General features: G+C 45.3%; 1 protein-coding gene across 3 annotated transcripts in view; it reads left to right on the top strand.

Moving 5' to 3' along the window:
- The window catches only part of LOC126335018 (carcinine transporter-like), a 145786-nt gene that overhangs the window by 99599 nt on the left and 30629 nt on the right, over positions 1-15558 (top strand). For all 3 annotated transcript variants that reach the window (XM_049997845.1, XM_049997847.1, XM_049997846.1), the window contains exons 5-6: positions 5329-5497; positions 9515-9736. In XM_049997845.1, coding sequence (XP_049853802.1) covers positions 5329-5497; positions 9515-9736 — 391 coding nt within the window. The remainder of the gene's footprint in view (positions 1-5328; positions 5498-9514; positions 9737-15558) is intronic.

Below are 15558 nucleotides of genomic sequence, written 5' to 3'. Positions count from 1 at the left end.
GAGTTGAAATAAGGGACAAAATGCAGAACAAATCTTAGGACCGACTGAAGTTTGAACCTCAGGCTTCGGATTTGAGCTGCGCGGGGTAGCCGTGCGGTCTTGGGCGTCTTGCCACGGTTCGCGCGGCTCCCCCGTCGAAGGTTCGAGTCCTCCCTCGGGCAACGGTGTGTGTGTTGTCCTTATCGTAAGTTAGTTTAAGTTAGATTAAGTAGTGCGTAAGCCTAGGGACCGATGGCCTCAGCAGTTTGGTCCCGTAGTCATTACCACAAATTTCCTTTACTTCGGATTTGTAGGTAGCCTCTTGCTCATTCAACCACTTCACTCCTTTAGTAGTGGCGTATCTCTGCAATTAACATGTATTGGTGTGTGTGTGTGTGTGTGTGTTAAAGTTATTTAGAAATAATTGCCATACGTATAGCTGTGAGTAGATTAACACTAGTCATAGTTTGTTAGTAGATTTTAAACAAGTGCTGTGCAGTGGCTGCTTGCGGCTATTAATGTGTGTCTTGATTCGGTTCACATCCTTGAAAGCTGTCCCTTCATGATGTGATTTACGGAACACGATAAATAATGAACAGAATGGAATATAATGGAGGCAGAATCCCAACAAACTGGGAGCAGATTGTGTGTCTGACATTCCATTTCAACCATTGATGCAAATTTTTCAAGAAGCAAAGAAGCTGCACATGTGCATTCTCTGGAATACGTGAACGACACCTGAACCTGAGATGGAATATTCGAAAAATGTTGATATTGTAAACATTTTCTGGCTGTGATCTTAGCAACCATGTATGCAATTATATAAAATGTAATAGTCAGCCAACTGGTTGCACACAATTTTTTTTAAACGCATTAACCAGGTTTCAATAGTTCTAAGACTATCTTGATCAGAATGTTAAAAGTTACATGAACTCAGATAATGACTTTAAAATTTCAGTAACAGTGCTCTGTGAAATGACATGTTTGTGATGTCTCACACAGCTCGCACTGTACCTTTCCTGGCTCGAAGATCACCAGTGTAAGTTTATCGTTCGTCCCTGGCAACCAGACTCCCCATATATAAACCTACTTGAGAATGTGTGAATCCACCACGATAGGGCTGTTCGCACCATAGATCGTCAACCGAGAAAAGTAGCGCATGCGGCCATAACACTGGGTTGGGTTGAGTTGTTTTGGGGAGGAGACCAGACAGCGAGGTCATCGGTCTCATCGGATTAGGGTAGGATGGGGAAGGAATTCGGCCGTGGCCTTTCACAGGAACCATCCCGGCATTTGCCTGGAGCGATTTAGGGAAATCACGGAAAACCTAAATCAGGATCGCCGGACTCGGGGTTGAACCGTCGTCCTCCTGAATGCGAGTCCAGTGAGCTAGCCAATGCGCTACCTCACTCGGTCACGACACTGGAGTCGAAATGGCTGCACATCCCTGTCGGTTCTTTCCAGAAGCTCACTCACTCACCTCCTGCGCGTCTCACAGCATGCCACACTGCAAAAGGTGATCATCTACATCTACATCTTCATCTACATGATTACTCTGCAATTCACATTTAAGTGCTTGGCAGAAGGTTCATCGAACCACAATCATACTATCTCTCTACCATTCCACTCCCTAACAGCGCGCGGGAAAAACGAACACCTAAACCTTTCTGTTCGAGCTCTGATTTCTCGTATTTTATTTTGGTGATCATTCCTACCTATGTAGGTTGGGCTCAACAAAATATTTTCGCATTCGGATGAGAAATTTAGTGTCTGAAATTTCGTAAAAAGATCTCGCCGTGACGAAAATCGTCTTTGCTGTAATGACTTCCATCCCAATTCGCGTATCATATCTGCCATACTCTCTCCCCTATTACATGATAATACAAATCGAGCTGCCATTTTTTGCACCCTTTCGATGTCCTCCGTCAATCCCACCTGATAGGGATCCCACACCGCGCAGCAATATTCGAACAGAGGACGAACGAGTGTAGTGTAAGCTGTCTCTTTAGTGGACTTGTTGCATCTTCTAAGTGTCCTGCCAATGAAACGCAACCTTTGGCTCGCCTTCCCCACAATATTATCTATGTGGTCTTTCCAACTGAAGTTGATCGTAATTTTAACATCCAGGTACTTAGTTGAATTGACAGCCTTGAGAATTGTACTATTTATCGAGTAATCGAATTCCAACGGATTTCTTTTGGAACTCATGTGGATCACCTCACACTTATCGTTATTTAGCGTCAACGTCCACCTGCCACACCATACAGCAATCTTTTCTAAATCGCTTTGCAACTGATATTGGTCTTCAGATGACCTTACTAGACGGTAAATTACAGCATCATCTGCGAACAACCTAAGAGAACTGCTCAGATTGTCACCCAGGTCATTTATATAGATCAGGAACAGCAGAGGTCCCAGGACGCTTCCCTGGGGAACACCTGATATCACTTCAGTTTTACTCGATGATTCTCCGTCTATTACTACGAACTGCGATCTTCCCGACAGGAAATCACGAATCCAGTCGCACAACTGAGACGATATCCCATAGGCCCGCAGCTTGATTAGAAGTCGCTTGTGAGGAACGGTGTCAAAAGCTTTTCGGAAATCTAGAAATACGGAATCAACTTGAGATCCCCTGTCGATAGCGGCCATTACTTCATGCGAATAAAGAGCTAGCTGCGTTGCACAAAAGCGATGTTTTCTGAAACCATTCGGATTACATATCAATAGATCGTTTCCTTCGAGGTGATTCCTAATGTTTGAATACTGTATATGCTCCAAAACCCTACTGCAAACCGACGTCAATGATATAGGTCTGTAGTTACATGGATTACTCCTACTACCCTTCTTAAACACTGGTGCGACCTGCGCAATTTTCCAATCTGTAGGTACAGATCTATCGGTGAGCGAGCGGTTGTATATGAGTGCTAAGTAGGGAGCTATTGTATCAGCGTAATCTGAAAGGTCATGTGGATTTTTGACAGATGGTCACATTAATGTGACTGGACAGTGTATAACGTTGCTTTTTAAAGAACAACTAACTGGCATATTGGATGCCATTTGTTTGTAATAGTAGTAAAATAAATGTGTGGTGTTGTTTAATGGTTGCATTATTGACCCATTTCTGTTTTTACGCTAAAGCTTTCTACCGCAATTGGGTCGTGCATGGTGTGACCACACTTGGAAAAACGTTCTGAGTCAGCCATTCAATTTCTAAAGGTGGCCCAAATGTTGCAAATCTGTCCCTGTTGACGGACTCGCAGAGGTGGCCCAAATTTTAGATTGGCGGAAGTGGCCTAACTGTTGAAATGCTAGCGGCAGCCCGAATGCTGGGTTTGTCAGAGATGACCAAATGATTGAATTCTTGGATTGTCAGAGGCGGGTCTGGTTTTGGAAAGGCAGTAGCGGCTTAGTTATGGGATTGGCAGACATTCGCTGGGCTTCTACATCTCCTGACGTTATGCTCCTGGACTTTTCTTGAGGTTTCTCAATGATAAAATTCTGTAAATGCACATAGAAGACATCAATGATTTCAATACTCATATCACTGACAGTAGCGCCAAAACCGACGAAGACGTGCTGCGTCGAGTGTAGTTGAAGCTAGAACAACGATTAGACATAATACAGGGTGTCCGAAAAGTCTTTCCCTGATTACATAAATTGATAACTCAGGCTAGAAGTAAGATACAAATATGAAACTGGTGTCTAATTGTTTAAAAACTATCAAAGTTTTTTTCATACATCAGCAAACTTCCACATGAGCACCCTTGGTAGCACGTAGCACATCTAGGCGATATTCAATTTCCGTCCACACATTAGCCAACATCACTGGAGGGATCGATTCAACGACTGTGGTTATCCGTTGGCGCAGGGTTTCAAGATCTGGTACACGTGTTCGGTAGATCTCGTCCTTGACATAACCCCATAAAAAGAAGTCTAATGGGGTTATGCCAGGAGAGCATGGAGGCCAAACCATCGGCCCATCACGACCAATCCATCGCCCAGGAAAGGTCATATCGAGATAGGCACGGACGTCCAAAGCCAAATGAGGCGGTACACCGTCTTGCTGAAACAAGACATCGGGGTGATACTGAAGCAGCTGAGAAATAACATACAGTTCAAACATGTCCAGATACACTGCAGATGTGACGGTTGCCTCAGCGAAGAAGAATGGCCCGATAATTCGATGCAATAGCGCGCACCAAACATTCACCTTTGGCCTCTGGTGCACTCCATTCTCCTCGCCAGAAGGCTGTGAACCCCAAATGCGCACATAATGGTGATTCACTACTTCACTGACAAAAAAGGTCGCTTCGTCGGAAAAGACAACCATCATCGTCCTCAATACGTGATAGCATTTCGACCGCAAAGTCATATCGACGTGTACTGTCATTGGGCAACGATGCCTGAACGATTTGCATTTTGTATGAACGAAACAATAAAAAAATGGTTCAAATGGCTCTGAGCACTATGGGACTCAACTGCTGTGGTCATTAGTCCCCTAGAACTTAGAACTACTTAAACCTAACTAACCTAAGGACGTCACATACATCCATGCCCGAGGCAGGATTCGAACCTGTGACCGTAGCAGTCGCACGGTTCCGGACTGCGCGCCTAGAACCGCGAGACCACCGCGGCCGGCAAACAATAAACGTTTGTGTAAAATGTCATGGAGAGAGCTTTTTGGCATCTGTAATTCACGTGAGGCCCTGCGCACCGATTTCTTCGGACTTTGCAGAAAAGACTGCTTTACAGCTTCCACCCTGTCTGCTGAGATTCTTGGTCGACCAGACCTCGGAATGTCAGCAACGGATCCTGTGTTCTTGAACTTCTCATACCAGGCTTTAATGCTCTTGACATCATGTGGATTCCTTTCAAACGTTGTCTGGAAGTGTCTCTGCACTGTGGTTGGGGATCGTGTCTCATGGTACCACAGGACACACTGTAACCTCTCCTGATTGGTTAACATGGCTTCTTGGTCACTGCACCTCATCCACTACTTACGTACTGCGAACCTAAAACAGAAAAAAACTTTAATAGTTGTAAACAATTCGACACAAGCTTCATATTTGTATCCTACTTCTAGCCTGAGTTATCAGTTTATGTAATCAGGGAAGGTCTTTTCGGACACCCTGTATATTCCATTTAAGAACATATTGAAACTTACTGAGTTAGTGAATTGCATAAGCCAAAACATGTATGTTAGTTAACTGCAAAGCTATAATAGTCGGACACCATCCAGTCTGCGCGTCAAGAAGTTACTGAGGATAGTTACGGGGGAGTAAAGAAGCAGTACAGCCGAAACGTGGAGCAGGCACACTCGGCTGAGTGGGGCGCTGTGTGCTGCAGGCATGGAGGTGTCGGACAGCGAGCGGCGCGGCCACATCGCCATGATGCAGCTGGTGGGCTGGTCCACGGGCATGTGCATCGTGCCGCTGGTGGCGTGGGCGTGCCGCGACTGGGTGCCCTTCATGCTCATCACCTCGCTGCCCTCGCTCGGCGTCGTCTTCTTCTTCAGGTACAGTACAGCAGCCGGCAGCACTGCGCACTCCACTACCGGGCGTCGACACCTCCCTCAAGTCTCACCACGCTGGCGCTGTAGAATGCACTTGGTGGACGTCTCCTCTCCCCTTTGCCTTTCTCTCGCTTCCCTTCCGAGGCCAAAGTTATGAAGATGTAGTAACACCATTTACTTAGGACATAGCTAAAGAGTTATGATGGAGAATTTTTCATCATCGTAATTGGCTCGAAAAGAACCGAATATCGGCTTTCTTGAACGTCAGACGGAAGCAAATTGTCCTAAGTGAAACTAGAAACACCTGTACAACATTGTAACCTACCTTTTGGTTCCTGTTTCATATTGTGTCTCCATCACTTACTCTTGCCGAAATACTAATTATACAGGACTCCTTAGACATATAAATTATCAGAGTGCTAAATCGCTTGCTCTATAGAAGCCCCACCTCGTATTTAAAATCCTGCCAGGTGAAAACTAGTAGCATCCAAGACAGTCTTACGCTCTCAAAGTACTTCGGTCTAGAAGATCGGTGATTGTTTCTTGTATTGGTTCAGATGGCTCTAAGCACTATGGGACTTAACATCTGAGGTCATCAGTCCACTAGAACTTAGAACTACTTAAACCTAAGGACATCACATACATCCATGCCCGAGGCAGGATTCGAACCTGCGACCTTAGCGGTCGCGCTGTTCCAGACTGTAGCGCCTAGAACCGCTCGGTTTCCTGTATTGGTGTAATTAAGAAAGATTATCAACTGGGCAAGATTGATCACAACAAACCATATGCAAACACTCAAAGTAACCACAAGGATGAACGAGACTTATACAACTGTGGCCGGCCGCGGTGGCCGAGCGGTTCTAGGCGCTTCAGTCTGTAACCACGCGGGTGCTACGGTCGCAGATTCGAATCCTGCCTCGGGTATGGATGTGTGTGATTTCCTTAGGTTAGTTAGGTGTGAGTAGTTCTAAGTTCTAGGGGACTGATGACCTCAGATGTTAAGACCCATAGTGCTTACAGCCATTTCAACCATTATACAACTGTGCTGATATTTTTAATAAATGTGTAGATACCAAACAATATACTGCATTTTAACTCATGTAAATGTGTTGTTTCTTGCCTCGTAAATAGAATGTTCAAATACTTACTTGGTCTGTTTTTAATTACCTTCACTACTTCTTGCTGTAGTTACTAACCATCAATCTTCAAAATTATAGATAACTCCAGAAGGTTTTTGCGAAAAATGAAGTAATATCTGCGACAAATTGCTCCATTCTACTCTAGCCTGGTGCCCTAATGGTGGTTCCCCGTTCGAAACAAAAGACAGTCTCTGTGGCAATATTTATTGGTCAATAGCACGTTTCGCGCTCTTAGCGCATCATCACATTAACTTAATAGGCAGCGGAGACCGCATTAGTCAGAATTAGTAGCCACCGCGGCAATCGCTAGATTTCTCTCCCATTTTCTCTTCCTTCCACTTTCCTTCCAAATCCAGAGTTACTGAGATGTAGCAACACCATTTAACTAGGAAGTAGTAAAAGGTTATGATGGTGAAAACTTTCATCTTAATTGGCTCAAAAACAGCTGAACGTGGGCTTACTTGAATATCAGATGGAAACTAAGATGGCTGCCTCATGGCTTTTAATAATGACCAATGTTGCTTTTTCATGTTAACCTGATGTTGCGCTAACGGGATTAGCCGAGCGGTCTCAGGCGCTGCAGTTATGGACTGTACGGCTGGTCCCGGCGGAGGTTCGAATCCTCCCTCGGGCATGGGTGTGTGTGTTTGTCCTTAGGATAATTTAGGTTAAGTAGTGTGTAAGCTTAGGGACTGATGACCTTAGCAGTTAAGTCCTGCCGGCCGAAGTGGCCGAGCGGTTCTAGGCGCTTCAGTCTGGAACCGCGCGACCGCTACGGTATCAGGTTTGAATCCTGCCTCGGGCATGGATGTGTGTGATGTCCTTAGGTTAGTTAGGTTTAAGTAGGTCTAAGTTCTAGGGGACTGATGACCTCAGAAGTTAAGTCCCATAGTGCTCAGAGCCATTTGAACCATAGTTAAGTCCCATAAGGTTTCACACACATTTATTTTTTCACGTTGTTTATCAATAAATATTGCAATAGAGACCGTCTTTTATTTGGAATAACATCTATGAATAATTTTCCTGTGTGAGGACTAATTTTTCTTCCGTTCAAAAAACTTTTGCAGTTCCGTGTTTATTCACGTCACATCTTCTTTAATGTGTCCAAACAATTGGAAAAGTTGAAGATTTTGACATTCAAAGATGACAGAAAACTTATACTGTCATTACCATTTATATCCTAAAATAGAAAATAAAACCCTCTGGCTACTAGCGATACCAACAGTGACGTCATAAGCGCGTCAACTAGTTGTCCAAAGCTAGTGGTGGGCTAAGATGCCCTCAGCTGGGAGGAGCCAGTGCCGCTCGAAACTAACATTGAAGCGACGTAAAAATGATTCGAAGGAACATGAAACTCAATAGCAGTCGACAAATGAAAAACATGTGAGACGCCATATTGGATTTCTCCGTATTTCGCTGTTTTCGAGTTACACTTGTGTGTTATGACACTATACCGTTTCAAGGCAATGAAACATTGAAGATTAATCATAAACACGTAACTCTTGACACAGTTTGTCATAATTAAATGTCAGTGAATGATTCATCAGCAGTTAAAGCTTTCAGGATACCAAAGATGAAAGACACTGTTGTTGAATGTTTTATTAGTTCACCTCCTTGTAATAGAGACGTGGAGTTATGGAGCCAGAAGTTGTGGGTTTGTGTGCTGTTATGTCCGAATATTTTTTTTTTACAAAACTTCGTTTTTGTAAAATATTATGGGACTTTCTTGTTAATGCAATAGAACAATGTTCAGCAATTTCGATGTTATTTACATGTAAGGATCCTCTCCCTCAGGAGTGAGTTTTTTCGATTTTGTGACTTCATTCTGAGTAAAAAAAACGTTGCAAGTGAAATGAGTAACAATGAAATTTGTATTTTCGCCTGTTACAAATATGTGGCTGTTCATTGCGTAATATATCACGATTTACGAGGGTCCACTTACACACCTAACTACCGCAAAACTCGACGTGATGACAACGCTCTGTAACAGCCGAAAATACGCTGCACAAGTGCACGTCACCTTGTCGCCTGTGTCCAGTAAGCTTCGAGTGAAACTGTCTGCTCCCTCCACAGCCTCCCAACAATAATCGCTGCGCTAGGCTCTGAACGCTAACAATGAGTCGATAACAGCTGCGCAGAGATTTTGATGTGCAGTAGAGTTGGGCAACACGGTTCTTTCTCCCGATTCGATTCCTATGATTCAATCTCACATTGCGAGTCGATTCCTACGTTTCGTTCACGATTCTTTCATGATTCATTCTAGTCTGCGATGGCACGATTATTACGGAATGCAAAAAGTTCTACATCTTACTCACAGATGGCAGGACATGTCTGAAATTTTCAATGGGGTTAGAATCGAATTGTGTAATGATAAGATATGCCAGAAATAGTTTATTTATGAGTAAACATGCATTTAACGTTACAAGTGTGATTCTCGATTTATACGTGTAATGCCTTAACTGATGAAAGGTCACGTTTGATTTCATTGCATCTATTGTTTTATTTCAATATGCCAGGAAAGATGAGTCAATTTGTGAGAAAGGTGGTGCAAAATTGCTTCCTTTGTTCACACGCATCCTCCACTTGACTGCCATCTGGCGGTCGTAATCATTCGGCACGACTCGGCATGATTCGGAAGTTGCCTTCGAAGCATAGCGTACTAAGAATGGATGAATCGTTGGAACTTGGAATCGTCACGACTCGGAAACACGCAATCGTTCTTACGGTTCTTTTGAACGACGATTCGTCCGTATCACGATTCGATTCTTATGAGTCTTTATTTAGAGTCGTTCAAATGATAGACTCATTCACGAATCGCCACAACTCTCATGTGCAGCTGTGAGCTATAGTAGCAGAGCGACGTGCTGGGTGTTTTGTACAGGATGTTCCCCGAGTCTCCGCGGTGGCTGGCGGCGAAGGGGCGCACCCACCAGTGCCTGTCGGTGCTTCGCCACATTGCCAAGGTGAACGGCCGGTCGGTGCCGCACGGCGCCATGGACGTGCTGGAGCGCATCGCCGCCGCCAAGGAGCGACACTTTGGCATCGCGGGCCTCTTCAGCAGCGCCCGCATCATCCGCAACACCGTCATGATCTCACTCTGCAGGTACTGCCCCGGCTGTCACTACGTTCACACGCATAGGTGGGGTCCCGCGATGCCTAAAAACCTAAATGCGTTGTAATCAAGTGCAACTCAGGTGTCACGCAAGAAGTATTTTTTCAGTTACTAAAACGAGAGCAAATACAAATTATACGAGCGTATGTAAATCTAAATATTCTCCTACTTCACTAAATTTCTGCCTTGAAGCCAGTAAACTGTTATATGGGACTACTTCAAGTTAAAGAAACTCTTCTTTATCGCGACAGTTTTTCAAAAGTGTGGTGTGCGTACTGTAAGACTTCGGTACACACACCATCAGATTATTTGATCTGTCGCTCTAACGAAGTAGGTGAGTGTCAGCAATATGTCTCGTGGTCTTATCGTGGCGTGTTTATCTTCTGCCATTAGGTCAGACGATAGAAATGCCTCTTGCACGCTTAGAGTACCAGATTGACGGTGACCAACTTTAAACAGAACTTAATTAATTTTCACACACATTTAAAAAGCATAAACCTTACGTAACTTGATTCTGGATGCTATCTACAATTGACAATCTGAAGTTCCTTTGGTCTTGGTACGTTAATCTTATTCTCACATATCTCTGATACTTGACAAAGTGTCTATACATTTATCTTCATGGCTATGTACAGGAATATGGTAATCTTATTAAGTGCACACTGAAACTTGTCTATAGACTGGTACAGACTAATGCAGATAAATGCAGACTGGTACAGACTAATGCAGACAAATGCAGACTGACTAATCGGAGGTCTGTACATTCGTTATGATACCTCGTGCGTTCAGGTAACACAGCACTAGTGTGATCCGCGAGGAGACAAGGTTCTACGTTAGCAGCAATCTCATTGGCTGCGTTACATATTAATACGCGGATCAGCGGAAGCAGAATTTGGTCCGTCTCTAAGGCAGCGCCATCTCGTAGTGCGGAGATGGACGAGTGCTGTGCCTGCGCTGTTGTGCTTAGCGGGGCGCGCTCTAGTGGGAAAGTTGTGTACGCACTGACTACACGGAACTATGTAAACAACAAAAAGCAGTTGTAAATTAGTTGCACAACGCCTCGGAAGCATTTCATCTTCAAGCGGAGGAAAGCTCCCACCAATTCCATTTTTTTAAGGAAGCTATTTATAGTCATTCCTTTTGCTTATAAACATCAAGCCTCGGCCCCCACAATTCTGGGATGAGAAACCTCTCGCAAAATACCTGGTGGTTATAATTAAACTTCCCCTATTGAAAACGTTATAACACGAAAACTAATTACTGTACGAAGAGCAAACTTGGTAGCATTAATTCAAGGACCCGGGAAAGAGAAGTAATGCAGAATCAATTCTACATCTACATCTACATTTATACTGCATAAGCCACCCAACGGTGTGTGGCGGAGGGCACTTTACATGCCACTGTCATTACCTCCCTTTCCTGTTCCAGGCGCGTATGGTTCACTGGAAGAACGACTGCCGGAAAGCCTCCGTGCCCGGTCGAATCTCTCTAATTCTGCATTCGTCATCTCCTCGGGAAGTATAAGTAGGGGGAAACAATATATTCGATACCTCGTCCAAAAAACGCACCCTCTCGAAACCTGGACAGCAAGCTACACCGCGATGCAGAGTGTCTCTCTTGCAGAGTCTGTCACTTGAATTTGCTAAACATCTCCGTAACACTATCACGCTTACCAAATAACCCTGTCACAAAACGCGCCGCTCTTCTTTGGATCTTCTCTGTCTCCTCTGTCAACCCAACCTGGTACGGATCCCACACTGATGAGCAATACTCAAGTATAGGTCGAACGAGTGTTTTGTAAGACACCTCCTTTGTTGATGGACTACATTTTCTAAGGACTCTCCCAATGAATCTCATCCTGGTACCACATTACCAACAATTAATTTTATAGGATCATTCCACTTCAAATCGTTCCACACGCATACTCCCAGATATTTTACAGAAGTAACTGCTACCAGTGTTTGTTCTGCTATCATATAATCATACAATAAAGGTCCTTCTCTCTATGTATTCGCAATACATTACATTTGTCTATGTTAAGGGTCAGTTGCAGCTCCCTACCCCAAGTGCCTATCCGCTGTAAATCTTCCTTCATTTCGCTGCAATTTTCTAATGCTGCAACTTCTCTGTATACTCCAGCATCATCCGACACTATCTACTAAGTCATTTATATGTATTGTGAAAAGCAATGGTCCCATAACATTCCCCTGTGGCACGCCAGAGGTTAGTTTAACGTCTGTAGAAGTTTCTCCATTGATAACAACATGCTGTGTTCTGTTTGCTAAAAACTGTTCAATCCAGCCACACAGCTGGTCTGATATTCCGTAGGCTCTTACTTTGTTTATCAGGCGACAGTGCGGAATGTATCGAACGCCTTCCGGAAGTCAAGGAAAATGGCATCTACCTGGGAGCCTGTATCTAATATTTTCTGGATCTCATGAAGAAATAAAGCGAGTTGGGTCTCACACGATCGCTGTTTTCGGAATCCATGTTGATTCCTACAGAGTAGATTCTGGGTTTCCAGAAACGACATGACATGTGAGCAAAAAACATGTTCTAAAAGTCTACAAGAGATCGACGTCAGATATATAGGTCTATAGTTTTGCGCATCTGCTCGATGAAACACTTTTAACGTGCTGTTGCGGTACATCATACCATTACCCACCGGTACCATTGCAGCTACAAATGCGCTCAGTATAGCGCCCATCGGTGTCCAGAAGTCTGAAAGCGCAGGATTGCATTCTGCACAGCAGAACGATGAGTTTCCATAGACACGCTGACTATCTCTCTTGATATGCAGCCCTTTACATCAGCATATGTGTGAATGTTGCCCTGGTAAACCGGGTCCTTCAGACAGCCCCACAACGGGAAATCACAGGGAGTGAGATCGGGTGACTGAGCCAGCCAAGCATTTGGAAAATATCGGCTGACAATTCGATAGTTTCCAAATGTGTTTCGGAGAAGCAGGTGAACTTCACGAGCGATGCGGTGGGGCCTCATCTTGCATGAAAACTGTTGAGTTCAAGACATCTCTCTCCTGTACGGCGGGTATGGCATGCTGGCGACGCATGTCGCAGTAACACTGGCCAGTCACACTTCACGTCCTTACTCCTTGAGCGCCATCCTGTCCAAAAAAGAATGGGCCAATGATGGACGTAGCCTTAAAGCCACACCATACGGCGACACGCGCACCACACAGAGGAACCTGACCCACAGTGACTGGAGGTGAAGATCCCCACATTCTCTCTGTTCACTTCACCTGTCAGCGAAAAATGAGCTTCGTCTGTCCATAGGATGGTCCAGCGCTAGACCTCGCCAATTTCAATCCTTGCGAAAAAGTGGAAAGCGAAGTCAACACGTCGTTGTGCATCCTGTGGTGCAAGGTACTGTACGATATCCAACTTGTACGTATAGCATTTGAGAATGGTTCGAAGCACCTTCCGTACAGTGGGATGTTTAAGTGTCGTAACACAGCACTCGCACTGCCTGACGAAAGGGAATTGCGCGAAGCGTTGTCTGCCATAGCAACAGCGATTTCGTCACCACCTGTGGTGCAACCTGTCGTTGGCCTCTTCCCAGAGTGACGCTCAGTTCTCCAGTTGATTCGAACTTCTTCATCACGCTCCTCACAGCAGGTGGAGAAAGAGGACACTTCCGTAATCCTTTCAGCCGGCGATAGTCTCGAAATGCAGTTGCAGCATTACTGTTGTAATGATAATAGAGCTTCACCAATAATGCCCACCTACTTTTGTCCAAGCTCATATTGGCACGTCAAGTAGTGCACTGTGACTGGTCAAGTGGGTGACACTGTGAATCACGATGACTGATCACGGCAGCTGATGGCCACAGTTGGAACTGTGCGGTGGTGCTGTGACGCATGGAAATCATGTATCCCATACTCTGGACATTAATGCTACCAAGTTTGGTATTCATACGGTAATTAGTTTTCGTCTTATAACGTGTTAAATAGCGAAAGTTTAATTATAATCACCTGGTATGTTCCTAGATCCTCCACTGCGAGTAACTCTTGATTCACATTCAGTGTTAATGTAAAATTGTCTTGGAAGATAGCTCGTAGCACAGAAATAAAACATTGCTTTGATTCAATCAGTTTGTGAATAGGTTAAAAACATCAAAATGATATATACACACAACATTGGTTTGTAACAGCTTCTTTTCAAGAAGAGGTAAGAACAACTGTGAAAAAACAATACTGCACTGCAATCTTACTATTGTAGAAGGAAAAATTATCTGCGTCTTTAATTTTCCATAAAAGAAGAGGTAAGAACAACTGTGAAAAAAAATACGACACTGTAATCTTACTATTATTGAAGGAAAAATGTTCTGCGTCTTTAATTTTCCATCAGCGATCAGTTAAAAATTTTTAAAAAAACAATAAAACTTTGGACTTTATTGTTAAGTATCAAAGCCAAACTACACTCCTGGAAATTGAAATAAGAACACCGTGAATTCATTGTCCCAGGAAGGGGAAACTTTATTGACACATTCCTGGGGTCAGATACATCACATGATCACACTGACAGAACCACAGGCACATAGACACAGGCAACAGAGCATGCACAATGTCGGCACTAGTACAGTGTATATCCACCTTTCGCAGCAATGCAGGCTGCTATTCTCCCATGGAGACGATCGTAGAGATGCTGGATGTAGTCCTGTGGAACGGCAAGCCATGCCATTTCCACCTGGCGCCTCAGTTGGACCAGCGTTCGTGCTGGACGTGCAGACCGCGTGAGACGACGCTTCATCCAGTCCCAAACATGCTCAATGGGGGACAGATCCGGAGATCTTGCTGGCCAGGGTAGTTGACTTACACCTTCTAGAGCACGTTGGGTGGCACGGGATACATGCGGACGTGCATTGTCCTGTTGGAACAGCAAGTCCCTTGCCGGTCTAGGAATGGTAGAACGATGGGTTCGATGACGGTTTGGATGTACCGTGCACTATTCAGTGTCCCCTCGACGATCACCAGAGGTGTACGGCCAGTGTACGAGATCGCTCCCCATACCATGATGCCGGGTGTTGGCCCTGTGTGCCTCGGTCGTATGCAGTCCTGATTGTGGCGCTCACCTGCACGGCGCCAAACACGCATACGACCATCATTGGCACCAAGGCAGAAGCGACTCTCATCGCTGAAGACGACACGTCTCCATTCGTCCCTCCATTCACGCCTGTCGCGACACCACTGGAGGCGGGCTGCACGATGTTGGGGCGTGAGCGGAAGACGGCCTAACGGTGTGCGGGACCGTAGCCCAGCTTCATGGAGACGGTTGCGAATGGTCCTCGCCGATACCCCAGGAGCAAATGTGTCCCTAATTTGCTGGGAAGTGGCGGTGCGGTCCCCTACGGCACTGCGTAGGATCCTACGGTCTTGGCGTGCATCCGTGCGTCGCTGCGGTCCGGTCCCAGGTCGACGGGCACGTGCAACTTCCGCCGACCACTGGCGACAACAACGATGTACTGTGGAGACCTCACGCCCCACGTGTTGAGCAATTCGGCGGTACGTCCAGCCGGCCTCCCGCATGCCCACTATACGCCCTCGCTCAAAGTCCGTCAACTGCACATACGGTTCACGTCCACGCTGTCGCGGCATGCTACCAGTGTTAAAGACTGCATTGGAGCTTCGTATGCCACGGCAAACTGGCTGACACTGACGGCGGCGGTGCACAAATGCTGCGCAGCTAGCGCCATTCGACGGCCAACACCGCGGTTCCTGGTGTGTCCGCTGTGCCGTGCGTGTGATCATTGCTTGTACAGCCCTCTCGCAGTGTCCGGAGCAAGTACGGTGAGTC

The sequence above is a fragment of the Schistocerca gregaria genome, chromosome 2 (assembly GCF_023897955.1).
Source record: "Schistocerca gregaria isolate iqSchGreg1 chromosome 2, iqSchGreg1.2, whole genome shotgun sequence".
In the NCBI taxonomy this organism is placed as follows: domain Eukaryota; kingdom Metazoa; phylum Arthropoda; class Insecta; order Orthoptera; family Acrididae; genus Schistocerca; species Schistocerca gregaria.
The sequence above is the reverse complement of the archived record's forward strand: the minus strand, read 5'-3'. Positions and strand labels throughout refer to the sequence as shown.